Here is a 23,510-nt window from a genome sequence, read left to right as displayed (position 1 = left end):
GGCTGGTGTGATTGAGATTTACGAGCAGAGACCCACAGTCAGACCACTGAGTCTCTCTGGAATGAATGAGTTGATTCAGCCCTAGTTATTTGACTCCCCATGGGGACAGGCATGGCTGCAACACAGGAACACTGGCAGCTAAATAATCATGTTTGATTTTATTGGTGGCAGGGTGCCTGAACAGGCGTTTGTAATTTCCTGTTACCATAGCTGTATCCACGTAATGCTTATCCTCATGGTATCTATCTACAGAACATTGTGTGTGAAGCATTCACGCTGAACTGCTTCAGTACGATATACATGGTAAACATAACAGAGTTGGGACCTGAAATATTTGGACACAGACACAATTAGCTTATGTGTTGAACTTGATTTTTCTGGTGCTCAAATGGAAGAAAACAAGGCATTTAGTTCATCCATGGAGTGGCATATGCATTATTTTACCTTTCAAGCCTGGAGCGACACACACATTACATCAACATTTTCAAGAAGATGATGATGAGGGCAAAGTGTGTCATTCACAAAAGCTGAAGTTTTTTTTTATTTATTTTATGTTTCAAGTGTCTTCAGAGGTTGAAAAAATAACATTTTAGTTAATATCTACAAGTTTTAGGAGGCCGTTTAAAATGAAGGCGTTGCTGTAAATGGATTAAAAGCTATTTCACGGTTAAGGCGGATACTATTCCTTTGTTATTTCTTCATCAATTATACACGTAAGAGGTTTAGAGTGTAACATTGGCATTTGGAAACTGTTGCAATGAACTAACAACTTATGGTGAGAGGAGCTTTCAGTGAGAAAAGCAGAACACACTGAGCTCGGCGACATAAAAAGGCCTGGATGTCAACAAAAAAGACGGGTGTATGATTGCAGAACCATTTCCATGGAAAAGAAAGCCCTCTCACAATGTGAAGGAGAGTAAAGAACTCTCTCCAAGAGATTTACATATCACTACAAAGTCTACCATAATGAGAGGATTTCAAAAAGGGAAATACAGAAGGTTCAGCACAAGTTGCAATCTGTTCAAAATCCAAGAAATGTCAGATTAGGCTGGTTCAAATGAGATCAACCTGGACAACAAGGACAGGAAGGAAAAAATATGGACAAAGTTTAAACGACCAATAATCTCAAGCATATGCCATCGTCGTGTTTGGAGTTAAGGTGGTGGACTATTATACCACGGTTGATCAATTGCCTGATCTCAACCCTATCAAGCTGCATTTCACTCACCGAAGACAAATCTGAAGTCAGAGAGACACACAAACATTTAACAGAAGACGTGCGAATAAACCCACCATTGTCAGTTACAGCTTATGTGAAAGCTGGTGATACAATTCAAGTTCAGTCCCAACTCAGCCTTAGATATCTGTTAGTGTGGCTGTAGACTCCCCACTCTGGTAATATTTTCCCAAAGACACTTGATTAACAGTTTATCTTACTGTTATCAGGAAACTCGGAATACTTCAAAGACCCTGGAACCAAGGATTTTCAGCACAGGCGTTTTTCAGTGAGGAAATTACATCACTTCAGCAAACGACTTCTACAACAACACCCTGTCCTGACTACATCCAAAACAACTTTTACCATATTTATACAATCCTTTCAGAGCATATTCTCAACGTGTGCCCATTTCAACAGCAACAAAACCCACAACGAGCCCTACGTGAAATTTACCACAACAGTTCCTGTTTTCTCGCTTTGCAGAGCTGTGAATTCCATCTCTTAAACTGTGCCTGGCAAGACTGACTACTGATAACAGTTTCCTTCAGTCAAAAACAGCCCATGTCAAAATCCACACAGTGCTGCATCTAAAATATTCTCTACTACATCAACAAAACCAATAAATCAACATTCTACATACACACAGGTTTGTTTACGCACACAGCAACAAGACGGAGGACACGTTTCTTGCATTTCCTGAGATTGCAGAACTGATTTATGTGTTCTCCCCTTATCAAATATTTCATTTTCTTTGCAGAAAATATACACAGAGAACGAGAGAGGAAGTGGGTCAGGGGGAGATGTGAAACAAAGAAAAGAGAATAAGAGATGAGAAGAAATAATTCAGTAGTCGGTGACCAGTGATGCTTCGAGCAGCAGAGACTCACTTCCTACCCCCAAGCTGCAGCTACCTACCCGCAAAGAGTTTACACATATACCTATCTGACATAATTCATATTGGCACACATATCAGTGTTCTCTCAGTCTCAGTGCCTGTTAAAAAGAACGTGCTTATCTTTGTGAAAGTGAGCCAGGCAGGAAACGCGGTGAGCAAACAGAGATAGTTGAGTGACAAGCCGGTGCTGTAGGGCTTTGCTGTCGGAAAACATAAAGAGCGAATTTCTTCTCAGTCCTTTGCCCCCATTACTGTTTGACAGTAACATTGGTACAGCAGAAATAACACACAGGTGACAGGTTGTCTCTATCTGCGCGCTCCTCTCTGTGCAACAGCTTACACAGACCAACCTTTGAATGCCTGAGGCACCTGAGAGGCAACCTCGTGACCCACTCAGTCGTGACAAATGTAGCACCTCAGTCCTGCTGTTGGGTATAAAGAACAAAGAATCTATTTGCTCTCTGCTGGTATTGAAAATGGCTCTTAATAATAATAATAATGTATGCACTGGGAACACTCTGTATATGGTCTTTTTCAAAGTGTGTGAGTGTAAAAGGGAGTGGGAGTGATGAAAATGTATCTATAGAGCAGGAACATATACAGTAGATCTGCTTTTAAGAAAATTATATCTGTTTGCAATGTTTGGTCTTTCACTGTGGACTCACAGAGAGTGGAGCTATGGTTAGAGTTCAACGTGGGAGTTTAATTTGACCACCGTCCGTGTCCCAGACCCTGTGGAGAATGTGTGAGAAAAATGTTTCAAACGTTCAGATCCTCGGACACGTAGGCACAGCCAAATATCACAGCACAGGTGTTGCCTTTAAGTTACTTGAATGTTGATTTTTCTCAGATGTTGCTGCAGTTGTAAATTAATTTCAATTCATTTATTAAAGCAGAGCAACAATCTGGTCAATCTTTAAGTGACCGTGAGTTGACACGTAGTCTTAAAGAGCTGCTTTTCAGACAATTTCTGACACGTTTAGCCATGACTGACAAAATAAATAAAGACAATATGTGAATGAGAGCAGCTTTATTGGGAATTCAGCTATATTAATATACGCTTACGCTTTACTGTTTTGTAGAAAAAGATGGTGAAAATGGAACTCCACTGGAATGGAGCATGTGCAGAGGGCTTCTGATTGCTTCTGATGCTGGTCTATAAAGCTCTGAATGGTCTATAGACCAAAATACATCAGTGACCTCCTGACCCAGTAGGAACCTTCCAGACCCCTCAGGTCATCTGGATCCGGTCTTTTATCAGTTCCCAGAGTCAGAACCAGACATGGAGAAGCTGCATTCAGCTTCTATGCTCCACATGTCTGGAACAAACTCCCAGAAAGCCTGAGATCAGCTGAAACACTCGGTGTGTTTAAGTCCAGGTTGAAGACACACCTATTTTCAGCTGCATTTGAAAAAAGCTCCAAATCTGAAGCTTGAGTATCAAAACTTAATCACATTTTAACTACTGATTTTATCGGATTTTATCTATTGTTCTTATTTCTTTCTTTTTTGTTTAAAATTTAAATCGTGCTTTTTATTTCTACTGTTTTAATGTATCTGTAAAGCACTTTGAATCGCCTTGTTGTTGAATTGTGCTATACAAATAAACTTGCCTTGCCTATTCCCATTTAAGTCCAGTTGAGCGCATACATGCAGGAGTTCATTTGAGCTCCAATCACATTATCTGAGTGTATTAGTTCAGCTTTGAGAAGATTGATTTTGTACAATTTTGGGCAGACTGACATGTTTAACTGCTAAGTGTCACATAAACATTCTCTGTGACACATTCTAATACAGCATCTGGTAGCTCCCTTTTTTTTTTTTTTTTTAATTCAATTTTCTATTTTTCCACTGCTTTGTTATTGAAGCATTGCTAAAGACAGAAATACGCTCATCAACACTGGAAAAGGTAGAGCAGGGATTTGGATTAAGCAAAGTCTGCCTTACAGCTCTCAGTACAATCCGAGTAAACATCACTTGCGAGTGGAGTTTCTGACTCAGAAAGAGAAAGGAGACGGAGCAGAAAATGCAGGAAAAGGAAGTATATGAGGTGTGGACTCACAGATTGTCTGAGCCCACAACTGAAGTTCGGATGAAAAAACAGAAGGCGTTTTTTTTTTTTTTTTATCATATATTGTGTTTTTAAACAAAGTGAACAGTTTCACATATAGTGCAACCGTATGTTAACATCCCCTACAGAGGAAGAAATATCCTGGACATTTCTGGCAGCAAAACACACTTTTGTCCTAATTCTCATCTATCACACCATAATTCCATGATATGATGTGTTGGTTTTTTTTCTCTATACAGAGCAGATACGCTATATCCTGCATTTTTTACATAATATAAAAAATAAACTGAACCTTGAATCAAGTTTTTCAGATTTGTCAAATCATTTTTCTTCTCTTCTTGGCAACCATTGATTTCTATTCATTTTTGCTGTTGTTTTTTTTTGGTCTGCAGCATGAAAGAAAATGCAAATGCAATCACACCACAAGACATTCCAACAAACAAAGAGGATTTGTGGAAAGGTGTAGGTGTAGACTCGAACCAAAGTTGATTGTGCCTATGTTTCTACTTCCCCCATTACACTGTTTCCTTATATAATCTACTTCATATTCAAAGAAAAGAAAATCTTTAGAAGACAATAATTGGGGCTTGAGAAAGATTACTACAGAAGTGGTTCAGAATTTGCTTATGCTTATGAGACAGTAGAGTTGGATTTATAGTGACATAGCTTAAGACCCTGCTGTATAAATCTATATGTATATCTAACGACTATAAATCCAGATTATAACAACCTGATATTTTGTATTGTCACACTTGAAGAATACCGAGTCCTGCACTGAACATAATGCTGACATGTATTTGTTTTTCCCACACAATCAAAACAGAAAATCTGTCAAATTCCTACACTCCAACATGTTGTAACTCATGCCTTCTGAAAGACATGTTGGATGGATTCTTGGTGAAGTCATCACAGAGGATTCCTCCTGAGTCATGGAGAACACTACACGCCTGACTAAAATGTATCATAACTTCCCCTTTAGGTCTGAATAATGAAAACATAACAGTCATCCCCGCATTGACCTGTCACTTCCCCATTTATGATGTTACTTTAATGTAGTTTACTTGTCTATTGTGTCATTCAATGTCGGGCTCCCTTGTTTTGAATGTTTTCATGCATTTATTGTGTGTTTGTGACTGTATTTTAAACTGACATTTATGTATTTTAAGTTGAGTTTTTTGTGGCTTAAAAGGCCCATCCGGGGATGAGAATTACAAATTAGCTCAAGCTGTTGTGTGCAACATTTATCAATGCTAAACACTCGCCCAAACACATATAGATAGTTCTAAAAAAACCTTGTCTCCAAAATGCATTAGGCTTGTTTAGACGTTCCTTAGCAAACCTCAGTCTTTTTTTTCATGATAGACCTCCACTAATGCTGTTAACTGCCATTTCCTAATTACATAATGACCTGAGGAAATGATTTCCTGAAAGCTCCCTGCTACCATTTTCTCATAGTCTTCCACATGCTTTGTGGCCATCAGTTGTTTCAATTTTCAGAGTGCTAGTCAGCTTATTGTGGCGAAAAAGAGCCAGATTGAGATTTTACATTTATGTTACATGGCACTTTGTAATAACGACAGTGAACAATCCAAAGTTCTTGGTAAAAGTTCTTTGACAACTCATATCTTATTGGATGCTCAAACTTTGGCATTATGCGCCTTTACTTTATATAATTTTCAGAAGAAATTGTGCAGAAAAGGACAAAACGCTACTATTGCTTAAAATGCTGGCAAAACACGTTGCATCTTCAACTTTCGGCCTTTTTGGTAATGAATTCATCTGCTCACTTAAATATTTGCAGCAGCAGTTCAGACCAGAGCGCCACAACTTCAACATGTACTGTACAAAAGGGTTGACAGTTCAAAACGAGTGTTATTATCCTTTGAGGCAAAAAAGAAAAAAGAAGAAAAGCCAAGTCTGTTTTCCCTTTAATCTCATAGTTTCACATTAAAAGTGCTCACATGTCTATATGCGGGTGCATTAATCTTTTAAACATCCCCCTTCTTCCCTCATCCCTCTCCTCCCATACACGTCCACTGTGATCATTACAAACAACCCAATAAACCGCAGGATTATGCATGTTTCAGCCTCGCTGCACACTGTCTGTCTCTGTCTCTCTGTAGCCCCTTGTGAGTTGTGTATTTGTTACAGGTCAAGGATGTTAACATGTTTGTGTGCCTGTTCGCCTCAGTAAGTGTCAGAGTTTCCTCTAAGACAGCTCTGTCTGAACATGCCCTCGGGCTATCTCTCTGAAAAAAAAAAAAGAAGAATTTCCTCTCAAGAGGAGAGGAGATGAGAGGTTAATTGATAGGATTTAAAAAGGAGAAGGAAAAGGAGGCTGGTAGGAACGTCAGCGATCCACAGATCAATAAATGGGAACGATTAAGAGAGCAGATGAGATACATGGTGCGAGGAGAAAATGAAGAGCAGAGACAAGTCAGTATAAAGTTAGCATGTAGGAGGGGAAAGCAAGAGAAAAGTTTCTTTTGATGTCTCTTGTACCCCTCAGGTGATTCTCCCTCTCATTCATTAGGAGCCGGTTTCCCCGGAACCTTCTTCTCAACATGCCATCTGGAAGGCCCTTAAAAACATCCACTACACTCCTCTACATTACTGCGAGTGTGTGCAGTTAACATACGGAATCCAAACCCCTCCAACCATCTCCCTTTCTCTCCTGGTCCTCAAAGTGTTCAACGTCTTCACAGTAAGGACAGACTGTAGCTGATTAAACTTTAATGGTCCCTGGGAGGAAATGGGTCATTGCAGCAGAGAATGCAGCCAACTACGGAATGAATGTTTTTTCTTAAATAAAAGAAGTACATGTTTATTTAATGTAAGAAAATCTTTTTTTTTTCTTCCCCCCATTTGTTATTGCTGTAAAATGTATATTTTGCTACACTGACATATAACAAACAAAAGATAATGAGCATAAACATTAACTCCATTCATATCGTACACTCATACTGTACAGGTGTGACCCTTCAGCTCACTTTACTGGCTCTGATTACAGTAAACCTGCAAATGATGCGCTGCTTTAGCCTCTGTCCACAGCTGGGACACCTGTAAACAGCTGTGTCATCTAGGAAATGAAGGCATGTGAAAAGCCAACACAGTAAAACATGAAGGTCAAACATTTTTTTACTGATATGCATCCCAAAATACATTTTCCATTGCCTTTTCCTGCTGCTTTACATGAAAAAAAAACAAACAAAAAAAAACTGCACAGACACTTTAAAATGGCATTAAAAAAGACTATTTGCTTAAGGTTAGGAAAACATTGTTTGTGATGTAATAGACACCGTAATTGCATATCACATGAATATATCCTTTTCCTGAATTACTGGCTGCTAGGTCCTGCCTCCTTTACTAAACACACAAAACATGTTGCACACACACACACACACACACACAAGTGGAATCCTGTACACTACTTTAGAAGTTGTGCTGAACGGCGGGAAAAAGAATAAACATTATAAGCATTCCCATTTCTGTTCAGGGATTGTTTTACATTTTTCGGTGACGTTGCTGCTGGAATATAAGCCCGCCGATGAGACATTTGGGAACGTCATATTTCTCTGCACTGTGGTGGTAAATGTGGTAAATAACATCCCAGTTATTTGAGCTATGGTACATTGACAGAAAATAATAAAAAATAAATAAATAAAAACGTGGAACAAAACATGAAGAGCTGCAAGACGTTTTGGTGCTGTAGATATTGCGGGACGCTTTTCCAGTTTTAGCTTCAGACTCATCTTGGAGTTCCCTCCATTAAATTAAGAATAATGAGTCTTCGTGGTCAACATCTTGTGTTAACAATGTTCTTTTGGAACTGCAAATGAATTTACACCGATGGAATAAACAGAGTCTCCCCCTCCACTTCAAATAAGTGCAACACCTGCGCCACCACCCAGCAGCAACTGTCACCTCCAAATCAAGTGCAAAATTTAAGAGCTCCTTTCTTTTTGGCTGCAAATAATGGGGAAATCAGCTGTCAATTGTGTAGCCCAAAGTTTGCCAAATCAGTTTGCATGAAACAATTAAATGCTCCACTCCTATCCTTTGAAAAAAAAAAAAAAAATTACAAAAAAAAACAAAAAAAAAAAAACCCCTTGACTGCACGAAGAAAGCCATCTAATAAAGTCTTAAGTGAACTTCGAGCACTCGGCTGAACCAGGCAGAAACACATGGAACCAGCTGGTAAATGGGAGCTGCCACTGTTTATTGTTGTCACACCAGAACCCACCCATAGCTATCAATACAGGATGCTGATTGGTCCAAACTTACACGCTGCAGCCAAAAACAGATAGCTTGGAGCCTGGAAAGAAGGATTCTCTTGTGATCACCCTGCCACGTGAAATGATGTAAATACTGGTCTTTAGCTCGTACAAATTTCAGGATGGCTCAGAGTGGCAGCAGCAGAAGAAGCACCATTGGAGACAAGCTAACAAAGAATTGTACTTACGCAGCTTCTCTTGGCTCTGTAAAGCTTTTAAGCATCTTTGAGTTTGTGTTGTTTTAAGCAGAAAGTGGCAGTTTTAATTGGAAAGTCACATCAAGTACATCTTCTTCGTATAGTCCAAAATCACAATTCACAAATTTGCCTTTAAGGCTTTTTAGACCAGTTCAAAAGCTTTAAAGTACATTTCAAAGTGAAGCACTTAACAGCTAAAGAGACAGCTACTACCCCCAGGAGTTAGAACGAAACAGATCTGTGATACTAACCACAAAACCTGAACTTGAACATTATATTCAAATATTAATTGTTGTGTCTTCCTCAAATATCCAGTATCATTTGAGTAATGGAAATAAAATTACATTTCAGCCAGTGTAAATAAGTCGCTCTGAAATGAGCACAGCTTAAAACACACAAACACAAACATTGATTTTGATGCCTGTAGAGATCCAAAACTATTTCTGACACGCCAACGATTGATCCATCTCATAAAATCAATACCAAAATCCCAGCTATCATCCAGTTCAAAAATGTGCCAAATATACAGTACATGTAGCTGAAAGGGGCCCTAACTCAGTCATAAAGACCCAAATGACAAGCCACAACCCAGTTCTGATAGGACACAGCTCAAGTCTGCATAATTATGGTGCAGAATGATAAATCTCAGTTTGCACAGTGAGGCACTCCCTGTGTCATGTACTTCTTAGTCATTGACAGTGTTTTACCAGCGGAAAGTTATGAATAGCCGATAAAAGAGGCGGCAAGAGAGCAAACAAGAAAAGTTGACACAAGATAAATAAATTCGGTGTGTCAACAAATCTGTTCACCTCAGCCATCAACCTGCAACTCATGCCACTTGAGCAGTCCAGTGGAATATTGCATGGGTATGTTCGGCAAGCTCTTTACTTCCCTGTTCTCCCCGTCCTGTAAACCTTCCAACAGACATCAACTTGAGGCTGTGCTGCTGCATTACCCAACTGTAGCATGCAATAGCGGTTTAGTGTTTAGAGGTTACAACAGGTTTTTGGAAACTGTTACTATAGTGAACCTGTAGGCCCCTGGAGGCAATACACCACAGAGAGCAACTGATAGGATCTCCACTTAATTCAATAGATTTTAATAAACTGGCATCAGCAAAACAAGCAAGGTCACATTTTAAAATCAGGAATAACATGCAAATTTCCTGCAGAGAGGTCACATCAGTCGAAATGTCACTGGTTAGGTTTCCATTACGACGCGGTGATCTGATCTGTGAAACATGAGAACGCACACAGTCTGCAAGACAAGAGAACACGACAATACAAACATTCCCAGACTCACAACAAGCCCAAAACACATGCTTATGGCACTCACACATTCAGGGGACTTCAAATGGAGCAACTTTATCTTCAGGGCAGAGGAAGCACATTTATGTAATGTATTACATCCTCAATTTCACATACAGACACGGTAATTTCCCATTAGAATAAACCATGTGTACACTGCTTCAGTGTTTCTGCTCTCTGCTCACTAAACAACCCCAAATACCATATAATCTCCACTTCCGTTCTTCCAATATGAGAAAAACAACCCTGCCTGCTTGCAAACCAAATATTTCAGGATGCTAGGTGCTTGTTAGTGAGAGCACTAAGCAGGATTAGAGCAATTTTCCTGATAAAACCCCCAGCTTGCAAAGTATGCTGTATTCTTGTGTGTTGGAGTGAGATGGAGAGGAGCACTGTTGAAAAGAAGCACGCACTTAAAATTGACTGCATGTCATTTTATCTTCTGGCTCTACTCACCAGAAATTGTTGGGGGCAATGATTTAATTCCTCCGTGTGATTTGAGTTTCCAGTGACATTTAACATTTACAGTTTAATTTGTAGTTGAGAAAAGTGTGTATGGACTTAGGTCTGCGTTGGTAGTGAGGAGCCCTTGATTTAATTACTGTTTAATTTCCCTGATTGAGCACAAAAACTAGGACATGTCTTCCAACTATAAACCTGAAGTTTTTATGAGGATGGACATAATAGCCACACTCACAGGCACATGATGAAGATGTCACTGTTATTTTACATTACAGCTGTCTACAGTCTGTACACGTAGTTAAGCAGCGTGAACATGCCTCGCCATCAAACTTACCTTTCCTTTCCCCAGTCACTGGTTCCGTCCGTCCTGAGAGCAGCTTTTTGTTTGGTCCCGGCGCGGCGGGCTCATCCTGCAGCCCTGCATCGGTCTAGAGTCGAGTCCTGGGAAGTCAAGAAGCGGGTGTGAGCGTCTGTGCAGCGGAGAAACGTGAAGTCAGACCTGCACCGGAACATGAGAGCAGCGGACTTCAAAATAAACTGGCAAGAAATCTGAAATCAAGGGCCGTTAGGCCGGGTGCAGCTCTGAATGGTTTCAGCCCTGGACCTCGAGACAGAAGATATATTAAAGCACAGAGTTGGTTCAATGATGCCTTGAACTTCGTTTAATTGCAATTATGTTCAGGTGAGGCTGGATGTGACCGGCGTATTTGGATAAGTTGTGTCCTGTGCTGCAACAGCTTCAGCTTCTTCATTCGGATGTCAGTGGTTCTGATTCTTTTTTGAGGGCACACACACCATTTACAAAAGCAAGGCACACCTTTTACAAATGATTACTGAAGATAGACTTCATCTCAAACTGGTAAATGTTATGTTACAGCAGATGAATCAACTGCAAATCACTAAAAACTGAATGAAAATGGCTATAAATAAATAAAAAAAGCTCACAATAAACAAACGAGCCTCATATGATAGTTTGGAAATCACAATATGTAAAGCTTAACCAACAGCGGGTTATCCTACGACTGTAACCTGTTTAAGAGCAGGACTGAACAAATGGAAGAGAACAGGACGACCAGAGGAAATGAAATGAGTTTAACCGACTGATGGGGCACCTTGAGCTGTGGTCAGGAGAAGAAGAGGAGGGCATCAGCTCAACAAAGCGTGCCACAGTTAATGAGCTACTTGTGTCACACAACAGGAGCTGAAACTCTGAAACATGAGTTGGTCATTTTATATTTAAAAATAAAAAATGTAAGCAACACAACATGGTATGGCTGTTCTCCGCATCATGGCTCAAATTTTTTTGTTGCATTGATGATGAAATAAAATTGAAAAAAAACAACAACATGATATTGAGTGAATGCTCACATTTTTTACTAATTTTGCTTTGTTTTCACGCTTTAACAGCCATACTATGGCTCACATACGATTAGGGACACATTCGAGTATTATTTTGAAGGCTATGAGCGGAAGTTCCCTTTTTTTAAAATGCTGAACTTGATGACGGGACTCTCTCAGTGCAGGTTCGCCGGTCCACCCTGCTCTCCACGTCCCTCCCTTCTTGCTTTCACATAAAGACAGCCTTGTTAGCGGACTAACTCAAGACATCGTTGCAGCAGCAGGAAACACTACTGCCTTTCATTTGTAAAAGCCAACAAGAAGTCTAAATGTGAAGGCGACATCTTAATCTAAAGGGAGCTGAGGGGTTCCCGGGGGTCCTCGTCAGGCTGCAGGTGGTAGGCAAAACTTCACTTAGGTGGAGGAGAAGTGCTCATTTTACTTGTAATCAGGTTCTGCATTCAGAATTTGTAACGCACTTTAAGAAGTACCAGAGCCCGTCTACATTAGACATTCTCTGGAAGTACGCACATGCAGGCTGGCTTTATTCAGAATACGGTGAAGGCGCCATCCAATCATATCCCAATTTAAGCAATGGCCACGCCCCTGAGCAATCTCACTTTATCTAAGATTAAAAAAACAAAAAGAAAAGGTAATGCATTACATTTGTATCACCTATCAACCACTGCATCACTTTTAAGTTGACAAACAGAGAGCTTCTGCACTATATTGGAAAATGAAGCACTCAAACCCAGAGACATGTTATCAAAGCTAAACTGAGCACACCTGTGATTACCTTTGAGCTAAACTGCATGACAATGATTAGAAAAAAAAAATATATATATATATATATATATATATATATATTGTGAACACCAGAACGGTCTCAATTTTGGACCTATGGCCAGTGTCTCTGCCCGTCTCCAGTGAGGTTGCACATGAAGACGAAAGACAGGAAATTATGAATCCGATTACCAAACTTTACAGAGATAAGCATCATGGGAAGATTTATGACCAGTTACCATTCAAAGCAGAGGTGCGCCTGTAATCAGGGAATATAGAGGAATCCTCATTACCACAAATCAGAGCTGACATAGTGCTCGCACTAAAATGACATCTCAAGCACCGTGCTACTTATACAATTTGATTAATACAATGCTGAATTCCTGGAGAAGACGCTCTTATTCACCATTTCTGTTATTTTGTCAGAAGGCTCACAAACTACAGTTTGAGAGCAAACTACAGTTGCTTAAAGCATTTCCAGACTGCCGCTCTGTGGTGTCATCTGAGAAAGAGCACCATTCAAGTAGCTTAAAGACATCTGTGCAGTGAATTTGGCCAAACTTGCATGTATCATGATCTCCCACAGAGAAAGTTGGAGGCAGCAGAATCTCATGAACGTTTTCCTCACATAGTCCACAGCATTGGAAAAACGTGTATGCACATGTATACATGCACAGTGGTCCAGTTAAAATGGCCAAGTCGAGCTGTAACTGTAGTTCTACTTAGATACAACACTGCTGACTGACCTTGCTGGATTAATTTAGGAATTAAGGCTACAATGTGAACCAGAGTTACGGTAAAATAAGGGTTAAACCGGAACTGGAAAGTGTTAAGATTAGAGTTTAGACTAGGTAAGGACGTATAGGATAAATGAAAGTCAATACGTTGTCTTAATCAGGAAAGTTGCACAAATACACTGCTCAAAAAATTATAAAGGGAACACTAACTAGATCTCAATGAATGAAATATTCCAGTTGAAAATTGTTATTCATTACATAATGAAATGCGTTGAGAACAAAAATGATCAATGTAAATCAAAATTATTATTCCATGGAGGTCTGGATTTGGAATCATACTCAAAATAAAAGTGGAAAATCACATTACAGGCTGATCCAACTTCAGTGGAAATTCCTCAAGACAAGTCAAATGAGGCTCAGTAGTGTGTGTGGCCTCCACATGCCTGTATGACCTCCCTACAACGCCTGGGCATGCTCCTGATTATGCGGCGGATGTTTTCCTGAGGGATATCCTCCCAGACCTGGATTAAAGCATCAGTCAACTCCCGGACAGTCTGTGGTGCAACCTGGCGTTGGTGGATGGAACGAGACATAATGTCCCAGATGGGCTGGATTGGATTCAGGTCTGGGGAACGGGCAGGCCGGTCCATACCATCAATGCGTTCATCATGCAGGAACTGCTGACATTCAGACACATGAGGCCTAGCATTGTCATGCAGCAGAAGGACCCCAGGGCCCACTGCACCATTATATGGTCTCACAATGGAACTTCTGTGGGTTGTAGACACCGCATCGTGATCACCTCTAAGGGTGAGTGCAATGACAAACTGCAAAAGTGACCAAAACATCAACCAGAAAGGATAAGAACAGAAAAAAAAAAAATGGTCTGTGGTCACCCCCTGCAGAAACACTCCTTTATAGGGGTTGTCTTGCTAATTGCCTCTCATTTCCACCTGTTGTCTGTTCCATCTGCACAACAGCAGGTGAAATTGATTCCCAATCAGTGTTGCTTCCTAACTGGGACAGGTTGGTTTCACAGAAGTGTGATTGGGTGTTTAGGTGTTCCCTTTATTTTTTCGAGCGGTGCATATGTGTGTATGTTGCCTTCAAATAGTCTGCCGACCCTGTGGAGTTGGTGAAGTGAACACATGTCAATTTGGCTTCTCAGCTACCGCCACTGCTAGCTCAGAGGCGCATAAACCATTCATCGTTTGTACTTTACAGAGTGAAGAATGGAGAACAATGAAGAGCCAACATTTGAGAAAGGACAGTTATAGCTTGCATCATTTTTATACCCATTTATATGCTGTAATACTGGCTGACAAGATGACTCCATGTCTGCAAGTCTGAGGCGTGTCCGTGAAGGAATTATTCCGGTTTGATAATGATCGAAAGGACGCTGCCAAAACCACACAAGAGTTTGAAGAAGTGAAAACTGCATCCGTCAAACACCGAAACTGTCTTAGAATATTTAGGTGAACATGCTGAGAAAAGAAAGAAAGATTTAAACCACATAGAATAAAAACATAATTTATTTGCTTTGAGTCCAAACTAGGTTTTTAATAACAAATACCCACATGTGCCACTTAGAAGTAATCCAGTAACTTATTGGAGACTTAATTAGGCAACAAAACCCAGTGGTATGTACTCACCTCTGTTGTGTGATGTATCAAATACCTTTGAAATAATATTTATTATTTTCACAACATGTTGTAGTGAAGTAAAATGTACAATATGTATTGATGAGCTTGGGGTAGAAGAACGAAGTGCAAGAACCTCAAAACTATATTTTTAGCATAGTATTTGAGAGTCACTGCCACAAGTTAACGCAATATTTGAGTAACTACATCTCATAAATGATTCAGTGTGCATTTTCCTTCTCATCTTATGTCAGCTTGCATATACATTTTGTAAAAGAATAAACGAGTTGCATTTTATGCGTTTGCTGTTATCTCATTGCCCTCTCCCTCACGGGACTGTAACACATCCCAAAGACAGTGTAACTATATCACACTGCTTCCTTTAGTGGTCATCAGCTCTAATTATTCTTTGATGAATCAACTAATGGATACAAGATACCTTACACTTTACTGAAAAGGTAATGCACCAGCAGATACATATGAAAACAAGTGTTTACATACCAGAGTCTGCACAGTGAAAGCAAAATTAGAACACATTTGTGAGGGAAGTTTACTTTACAGTAGATTTCTTTAGCTTGTCCCTACGAATCTAGTTAAAAACATTCACACTCTGCTCACCTCAGGGGCGATTGTGCAAATGCAAGATCATAAACGTTTTTTCATACATGGCACCACAGTGCCCCCACAAGGCAGACCGCAGAACTGCAACTCCCACAGACTTGCCTCAGAGAAATGATGATGTAAACTGGATAAACTTAAAAAGGTTCTACTGGATGCCATAACACCTAACTTCACTTTGAAGTGCAGCAGATGTGTGTGGGTTTGTCAACGGTCTTTCCAACATGCCAATTTGAGTCTTGCACTTACTTTACTTCAAGGAGTTTCATCATTTTACCCAGTAAGATCTAAGCAGGCTCTTTTTACTACACAGTCCTCAGAGACAGGCCCCGTGATGTAGGGCAGCACGAACGCGCTTGGTCCGACTCGTGGATAAGCGCCGTCCTCCTCCAAATATATTTTCCTCAACGAAGCATCAGCGAATTAATGGCCGTGAATTCTTTGAAGACTTTCAAAGCGGACACAGCTGGAGGGACCAGCCTGTGCAGAGGCATAAAGTCATCACGTCGTTTGGATGTTAATTGTTCTAACTGAGAATAGCAGTGTCAGCACAAACAAGGAAAACAGGCAATTAGGCCGATGGATGTCAATGTGCCAGCATACTTGAAACGCATCCTGTGGGATTTCTGCCATTTAATGAGACCAAAAGGGAATCAGTTTGTTTGTTCTTCTTGACACAAAAACACATGATAAATCCAGTAAAAAAAAAAAAAAAAAAAAAAAAAAAAAAAAAAAAATCACAGCAAAATGTTTAGACTTCTTTTTTATTACCAAGTCATAAAAAACAAAAATATAAAAATATACAGGCAGCTCCAAATATTACTACAAGCCTTTTTTTTTTGGTAATATACAAAAGCATCTATTTAATATGGGGATGGTGGTGTAGCTGAATGTTCATCTGGTGCACTGGCTTCTATGGAACATAAATCAAGGCTCTTTAAAATAACCTGAGAAACTACAGCAGCTGTTAATCACACTAAACACACACTTTCCCTAATGAATATGCCTGAGATTTTTTCTTAAATGCATAGGATGTTTAGGAAATGTCTGCAACTAAAGCAGTTTCTTAGGTGTCTCTTTACAAGTGTGTCATAGGCCCATGACTTGTCAGCAGCTGAACCAAAGTTAGACTTTTTTTTGCCCCCTCAGAATGCTTCAGTTTAAGGGGATAAAACATCCAATCTCTCAAAGGAAAAAAAAAATAATGAATTCATGGAAAATAATAAATAAATTATAAATGATGAATTACTAATTATTCTGCAATCCTTCAGACTCAAACGGAAGCAAGTATAGAATCATTTTAGAGGCTTTGCTCAGCTCTCCTTTGTCGGGTTCATGCTCGTTTTTTAGCCCTTGAAGTTCTGAAAGATCTCCGCGGCATCCAGCCAGGACCTGAAGCAGGCCAAGCCTCGGTCTCGGATCTGTTTCCTGCCCTTGTCGGTGATCACGTCGCCGTTCTCCTTCACGATCACCAGTTTGGGAACTGCTGTGATTTTGTAGCGCTGTTTCAACTCACTGGAAAAAGAAAAGAGAAGCAGAATTGAGCTTGGAAGGAAAGGAGTCTTCTTCCACTTGGCATTGGCATCTACTCAATACCATCCATATATTCAACATATGGAACGACAGAATTAAAATGCTGCATCTGTGTTAAGGTTGCAACTTTTTGGATCATCAGCTAATCATTTTAAGTCATCTTCCAAGCGTTTTTAAGCTTTTCGACTGTTCATCACATTAAATACAAAACCAAATGATGTTGATTCAACGTTTTCTGACTCAGCATTTTTTTAAATTATATTATTTCTATATTCTATATCTATATATTATTTTCATATTTCTTTAAGAAAACTGTCAGCTGGAGAATCCTTCATTAAAACCCAGTAATTTAAGACTGTTAAATTGATACAGAATTTCTGAAAAAACAGGAAAACGATTATTTTATTTCTAACACAAATCTGTACGCGAATTCAAACGTTTATATTCAGTTTTGTCATTAGTAACCAGCAGAACGTAAGATAGAAAAGAGGAAACGACAACGCGACTTTTAATAAATACTTTCAACTCGGAGGAGGGACGTCTGCTCCACATCTGAACCTAATCCCCGACAGGGTGACCCCTTTGGCATCTTACATAAACTGGAGCCTTCTAAGCTTGGCAGGCTCCAGTGTTTAAACCTAATTGGATGTAAACGCACCTAAATGCTCCTGTAATGTCGCATTGATTCGAAACTGTTAAAGAGAAAACTTCGCAAAGCAATATTTTTCCTGACACTCACTTCTTATAATCATCCGTCCAGGGCAGAGCGAGCCAGTCTCCGTGCATGTCATGATAATACTCAACCATGTCATCGGCTGATTTATCAGAGGACACAAAAACTATCTCAAACTGAGCGGGAGGGTCGTTCTCCTCAACCAGCTCCGTGTAAAAATCACACAGGATGGGGGTGAAGTCCCGACACGGCGGACACCAGCCTGCAGAAAAGTAGATCCCCACCACTTTGTTCCTCAGCGCCTCCTCAGGGTCGACGAAATCCCCGTCTTTATTCAGGAGAGTCCGCCCGGAAAACACTTCCACCATGTCTGCTGGTCTCTCAAACAGGCCTCAACATGAGAGGTGTGAACGTTCAAAGTCTAGCTTTAGCTCATAGTGGTTCAGTTTGATTACCTCGACGACGGTCCGAGGAGCTGCTGTGGCTAAAAGAAATGATAGTTCTCGCACTGTTTACCCTTCCGCAAAAGCTACTTACAGCCAATCCCGATAATCACCTGCGGACCAATAAGAAGGCCAGAATACCGTGTTGTGTTTGCGTTAATTATCCACGTGCGTTTTAGACAAAGCCGCATGCTACCAGCGTCTTCCGCATCAGCGGCAACAGCTGCACGACGACGGATAACGGTTTTCGGCAGCCCAACCAACGCATGCGCAATAAAGGATTTATTTATCTTTTAAATATTTATTGTATAAAGATGTTGAATCGATATAAAACACACTCGGAGGTTCCTAATGGCTGTAAAATATTTAAAAAATGTACTTGTAAAATTAAATAAATCAACATAATATATAATGCATGCATACAACTGATTAAAAAAAAGTTCAATAATTAATCTAATGACACAATTAAAACAGTTTATTGGAAAAAATAGGTCCATAAAAGACAGTGGTATGGAAATTACATGGAAAAACCACAGCAAAGAAGAAATGTGGGCATTACTCAATTTAAACTATTTATTACCATGTCGTGTGTTGCCATGGTGTTGACATTTATCTGTATGTTTACCTATTTGTATTTGACATAATTAACAAGAACATTAACCTCATAAGAGAAGAGATATCTTGTGCTAGATTTAGCCACAAGCTAATTTCCGTTTGTGATCCCTGTGCAGATAAACACATTGAGCAGTTTCATACAAATGCAAAGTTGATTAATATACCAACAACACCACTCTCCTACTCTATGTACCTAGCTGTGTAAGACACCCGAAACTGAAAAAAATATACATACATGTTAATATTTCGTTATGAAAATACATCAAATGATCAAAATTACGAGGGCTGAAGTGAAAATAATACTCACTGTATTAATATTTTGGCATTTTAATATATAATTTAATAAACAAGCTAATTAAGAAAATTGTTAATTTGTCATATTAACCTCTAATATTAATTTATTTTTAGCGATTTTTCTCTTTATTTGATTGTAATGTCAACGAAGTACATGTGGAGGTCAGTGTGCCTCTATCTCTCCTTGTTTCTTCAGTGGAGTGCACTGAGGTCATATGGAAAGAAACCCGGCCATTCTTCTCTTGCCCAGTCTTTGCTGTCCATTAGTGGAGCCGACTGCTTGTGTCTAGAGACTGAGGAGGTTCTTCTTTTTTAAAAGGACTTTTCTCCACTGAAGCAATTCCTGCCAACATGACTTCTAATTCCAGTTTATCCAACATGCGACGCTTGGTAGAGCAACTGAAGCTTGAGGCCAGTGTGGAAAGAATCAAGGTAAAAGAGAATCCTTTAAAGCCCACATCTTTAAAGAATGTGGGAGTTTATCGGTTGTTTTTCATTTATTTGGTTGTAATATGTTTTCAAAGTGTGACCAATTAATCTACACTAATATGTACAGCGTAATATTTTGCTTTTATGCTATAATAGATATTACTTGTGTTGTGTCAGCATGATAATTCATGTCTCCAAACCAACATATAATGAATATTTTCATTTAATCCAAAATGTTTCACTTCCAGCTTCTCTAATGGGAACGTTTGCTGGTTTTCCTTTTTAGATATTTTAATCGTTTCAATTCACTTTTTTTTTTTACCCACCAACGCTTTTAAGCTTTTAAAGTTGCCCCTTTTGGCCGTGGGACCTAGCTGTAATATTACTTACTATGCATCCATCCATATTTCTTACTTTTTAGTGAGTTTTTCACAAACAAATCAAGTGATTAATTAGGGAACTAAGTAAACGTTCGATTTGCAAAACTGAATACTTATCTTCAACTATAAAATGCTGTATACACGTCAGTGTATCACTTATAATTATGCAGATCTATAATTTGCAGATGCCTGATTATTTAAGGTAACAATGGAGTATTTTTGCATGATGATAGCCATGCTTTTACTTAAGTAAATGAGCTTAATACTTGAGTTTCTTGCAACAGGCTTTGTTTATGAAACGTTTCCTCAGCTAAGTTTCCAATAAGCTCTCATCAAAACTTCTTCAACCATGTGCAGTTGGAATAGTTAGAATATGATCAGCCGAGTCTACTGTCGACCGCAGATGTTGATAAGCTGTTTATAAACAACCTTTTTGTTGTCAAAAAAGTAAACATGCTAAAATTAAAAAAAAAAGATCAAGAATGTAATGAGAGTTTTGCACAACTTGGGAGCTCAACAGCATCAATTAGTTTCTGTAAAGTCTTTTTAGTGTAGAAATGTGTCTGGAGGTTGTGTCGTATAGATGTTTTTTTCTGACTGTGTTGCCAGGTGTCCCAGGCAGCTGCAGAGCTTCAACAGTATTGTCTGCAGAATGCAGGCAAAGACGCCCTGCTGGTTGGAGTCCCTACAGGCAGCAACCCCTTCAGAGAGCCACGCTCCTGTGCTGTGGTATGAAGGTCAGAGTCCACTCTTTTTCCTTTTTTTCCCCCTTTTGTGAGTTGAGACCTGTTACGACGGCTGAGCTTTGTATGAAAACTAAAAAGATTTTCACCTTTTTCAGAGTAAGAAGACATGGACACATTGGCATCTCACTCAGAGAAGAGGAACTTTATTCTGCTTTTTTTTTTTAATTTTTTTTTGTTAACCAGATATGGAGGCTTAGAGCGGCCTGCTTGTAGTTATGTATTTTGATGATGTTGTTTTCTCAAGATCACAAGTTGATTATTCTGTTATCTCCAGATAACAAAGTTTTTTTTTTTGCTCGGTAGCAAGTTAATTTATGCAGTTTTCTCATGAAATCTGTCTTTTGTTTTCTTGGTAACACAACATATAACCTGTTATCATGAGAAAACCAATTTATCGAGATCACAAGTCCATTATGGTGAGCCTAAAAACAGATTACTCTTGGGTTGATACCATATTTAATTTCATTTTCATTATCGCTGTCAGGACAGTTCAGGAGGATCTATAGCATTAAGTCAAGGGATGTGTGTGTAATTCTGTTCGCTGATGTTTGGCACATGTCTGCTCTTGAGCACAGACAGAGATATCCTTGGGCATAAACGAGAGTTTAACTGGCTCCACTGCACTTCAGCCAGTAGCTGCCTTTCAGGCAATCTCACTATTTGCACTGACAGGAAAATTAACTTTACTAGACCAAACAAAATTAACCCATTAACGCTACTAAATCATTATCTCATGAGATAACAACATTAATAAGTCTGTCATCATGACAAAACAATCCTTGTTATCTTGAGATAATGTAAGATAATGACAGTTAAGTTGTGATCTCAAGATTATGATATATTAAAAAAAGAATGTTTCACACATGGCTGCACTCGGCTTCCACAGCCAGATTTATAAGATTTTATCTTCATATTTTCACAAGAAAAATACACCAAAGTTAAATTTTTAGGACATGTGATTTGAAATTATTGTTGTGTTTGACTACTTTACAGCCAAATAAATGTGTTAAGAAAAGATTAAAGGGCATTATGTAAACCAGATTCATCTCAGTTTTTACTTAAATGTGTTACTTAAAGTGCGATCTCGTGTTGTACAGTGGACACTGGCAGAGCCGGGCTGCTATTATCTCTGAAATGTACGAAGCGGATGTTTTTTGCCCAGCTCTAAGCGACACTTTGGAATCTAATGGCGTCTGAGCTTCCTGATGTTCAGTCTAACTTAGGAACACAGCCAGAGAGAGGAAACCGAGTCTTCCTGTTCCAAACTGCAAAGACACAGTGTAACATTTCCCTCAGCCTTTGAGCTTTTTTGGCTTATTCATGCGCCTAAAGATATAATGAAATTAAAATTAAAACATGAATCATAGTGTGTAATTGAAAGCAGATCACATGTAGTGCATGAATCCTGTGATTCATCATGTATCAAATTCCTTAATCATGTAAAACAGTGTCTGTTTATCCAATTCAATTCTATACATTCATATAAAATGATAATTCTATTTTAGATGTATGTAATGATTCCAGAAAGGGTCCACTTTAGCCCAAAACTGTCCAGCCAGTCATGAGACAGCTATCTCAGCTCTCTTCCTTATCACTTCCTTTTCCCCTCAGTGTGTTTTTCAGGGGCGAGTCTCAATAGTTATCTCACTTTGATGCCTCCTTTATTAACAACCTTTGCTCCTAACATGCACAACACTGAGGGGAAAAGTTGTTCCTCCTTTTAGATAACCCTTTGTTTTGTAATTAGCAAAGAATATATCTATTTAATTTAAAGTTGAACTGAGTGCTGAAAGTAAATCTCTTAACTATCAAGCCGTTAGAATACATGTGAAACAAGGGAACAAAGTGAAGCTGGTTTATATAACCATATCAGTTCTTTAACCAAGTTTAATTAGCAAAATTGATAAAGAGCGATATTCAAATACAATTTTGTGTTAAAAGAGTGAAAAAGTTCATTTTCAAAACTTTTTCTTAATAGAAAGCACATTTGTCAACGTATGTTCCATTTTATATTCTAACTTAAAGTAATACTATGTAACATTTCTACCTTAAAATAACAGCTTGAAAAAAATTGTGCGGCTAGAATGAGTTTTAATATTACGATTGGCCTGTCTCCTATGCCCTTCGGGGGTCTGAGTTGGAAAAACTGCGCTATGTAACTTTGCTGGACCGGCCCGGGAGCTGAGCGGAAGTACTTCGACTTGCTTTCTGGCACACCTACCGCAAAAACAAATAGACCGCTCTCACGCTCCCAGGTACATTTGATTACTCTTACCTTCTCGGTTGACATAGCTTGCACCTTCTGACTCCTCGCCGGTTCGTCAACAAACGTGAAAGCGAAAGGGTGTTGTATTTATGACAGTGTAACCGTACATTACCTCCAAGCCTGTAGGGGGAGCTCCATAGTTGGCTTTTTGAGAAGTTACATTGTATTGCTTTAAATATGCGATGCATCTTAAATGTTAGGATACAGATGAAGTTATTGAAACTATAAACATACAAACCAAAAATAAAACTAAGAGGATTTTATACCATTCAAATCTGTGCCAAGTGTATTTCTACATGAGCATCATGACTGTCATTCATGTCTCTTACTACTTTAAGAATTGTTCTGTTCTGGAAAGACCCTACATTTCACTATAATGTCTAAATACTTTTATACTTTTAATTATACTCTTCCCACTTTCAAGGTCCTTGTGCTCTGATCAGGTCCTGTCTGCCATTCGTATAAACCTGCCAAGAAGGCCACATTTAGTACAAAGGCCATCTAGTGGACCTACTTGTATGTCTAGTAGGTATTGGGTGTAGTATTGTTGGGCTTAATTTCTGTTGGACCATATTAGGTGGAGTTATAGT

The 23,510-nt window shown here is 39.1% G+C and overlaps 3 protein-coding genes across 3 annotated transcripts in view; 1 reads left to right on the top strand and 2 right to left on the bottom strand.

Moving 5' to 3' along the window:
• Positions 1-10,893, bottom strand: part of csgalnact1a (chondroitin sulfate N-acetylgalactosaminyltransferase 1a) — a 36,302-nt gene extending 25,409 nt beyond the window's left edge. The window contains exon 1 of the mRNA XM_075455617.1: positions 10,760-10,893. The gene's annotated coding sequence lies outside the window, so the exon portion shown is untranslated. The remainder of the gene's footprint in view (positions 1-10,759) is intronic.
• Positions 10,894-16,286: 5,393 nt separating this feature from the next.
• nxnl2 (nucleoredoxin like 2) lies at positions 16,287-18,416 on the bottom strand. The gene is made up of 2 exons (XM_075455567.1): positions 17,814-18,416; positions 16,287-17,056 (listed from the first exon to the last, which is right to left on the bottom strand). The coding sequence occupies exons 1-2, from the start codon at positions 18,113-18,115 to the stop codon at positions 16,888-16,890; spliced, it is 471 nt and encodes a 156-aa protein (XP_075311682.1). The 5' UTR covers positions 18,116-18,416; the 3' UTR covers positions 16,287-16,887.
• A 922-nt stretch (positions 18,417-19,338) lies between these two features.
• Positions 19,339-21,695, top strand: gng10 (guanine nucleotide binding protein (G protein), gamma 10). The gene is made up of 3 exons (XM_075456062.1): positions 19,339-19,531; positions 20,518-20,645; positions 20,750-21,695. The coding sequence occupies exons 1-2, from the start codon at positions 19,451-19,453 to the stop codon at positions 20,641-20,643; spliced, it is 207 nt and encodes a 68-aa protein (XP_075312177.1). The 5' UTR covers positions 19,339-19,450; the 3' UTR covers positions 20,644-20,645; positions 20,750-21,695.
• The last annotated feature ends 1,815 nt before the right edge of the window (positions 21,696-23,510 follow it).

Source organism: Odontesthes bonariensis, chromosome 22 (assembly GCF_027942865.1).
Source record: "Odontesthes bonariensis isolate fOdoBon6 chromosome 22, fOdoBon6.hap1, whole genome shotgun sequence".
Lineage (NCBI taxonomy): Eukaryota > Metazoa > Chordata > Actinopteri > Atheriniformes > Atherinopsidae > Odontesthes > Odontesthes bonariensis.
The sequence above is the reverse complement of the archived record's forward strand: the minus strand, read 5'-3'. Positions and strand labels throughout refer to the sequence as shown.

Excerpts from the sequence above, each read along its gene's own strand:
- nxnl2 (XM_075455567.1), bottom strand. The coding sequence starts at position 18,115 with ATGGTGGAAGTGTTTTCCGGGCGGACTCTCCTGAATAAAGACGGGGAT. Across the intron at positions 17,057-17,813 it reads TGGACGGATGATTATAAGAA|TGAGTTGAAACAGCGCTACA; the intron begins GTGAGTGTCAGG and ends TTCTTTTTCCAG.
- gng10 (XM_075456062.1), top strand. The coding sequence starts at position 19,451 with ATGACTTCTAATTCCAGTTTATCCAACATGCGACGCTTGGTAGAGCAA. Across the intron at positions 19,532-20,517 it reads CCAGTGTGGAAAGAATCAAG|GTGTCCCAGGCAGCTGCAGA; the intron begins GTAAAAGAGAAT and ends CTGTGTTGCCAG.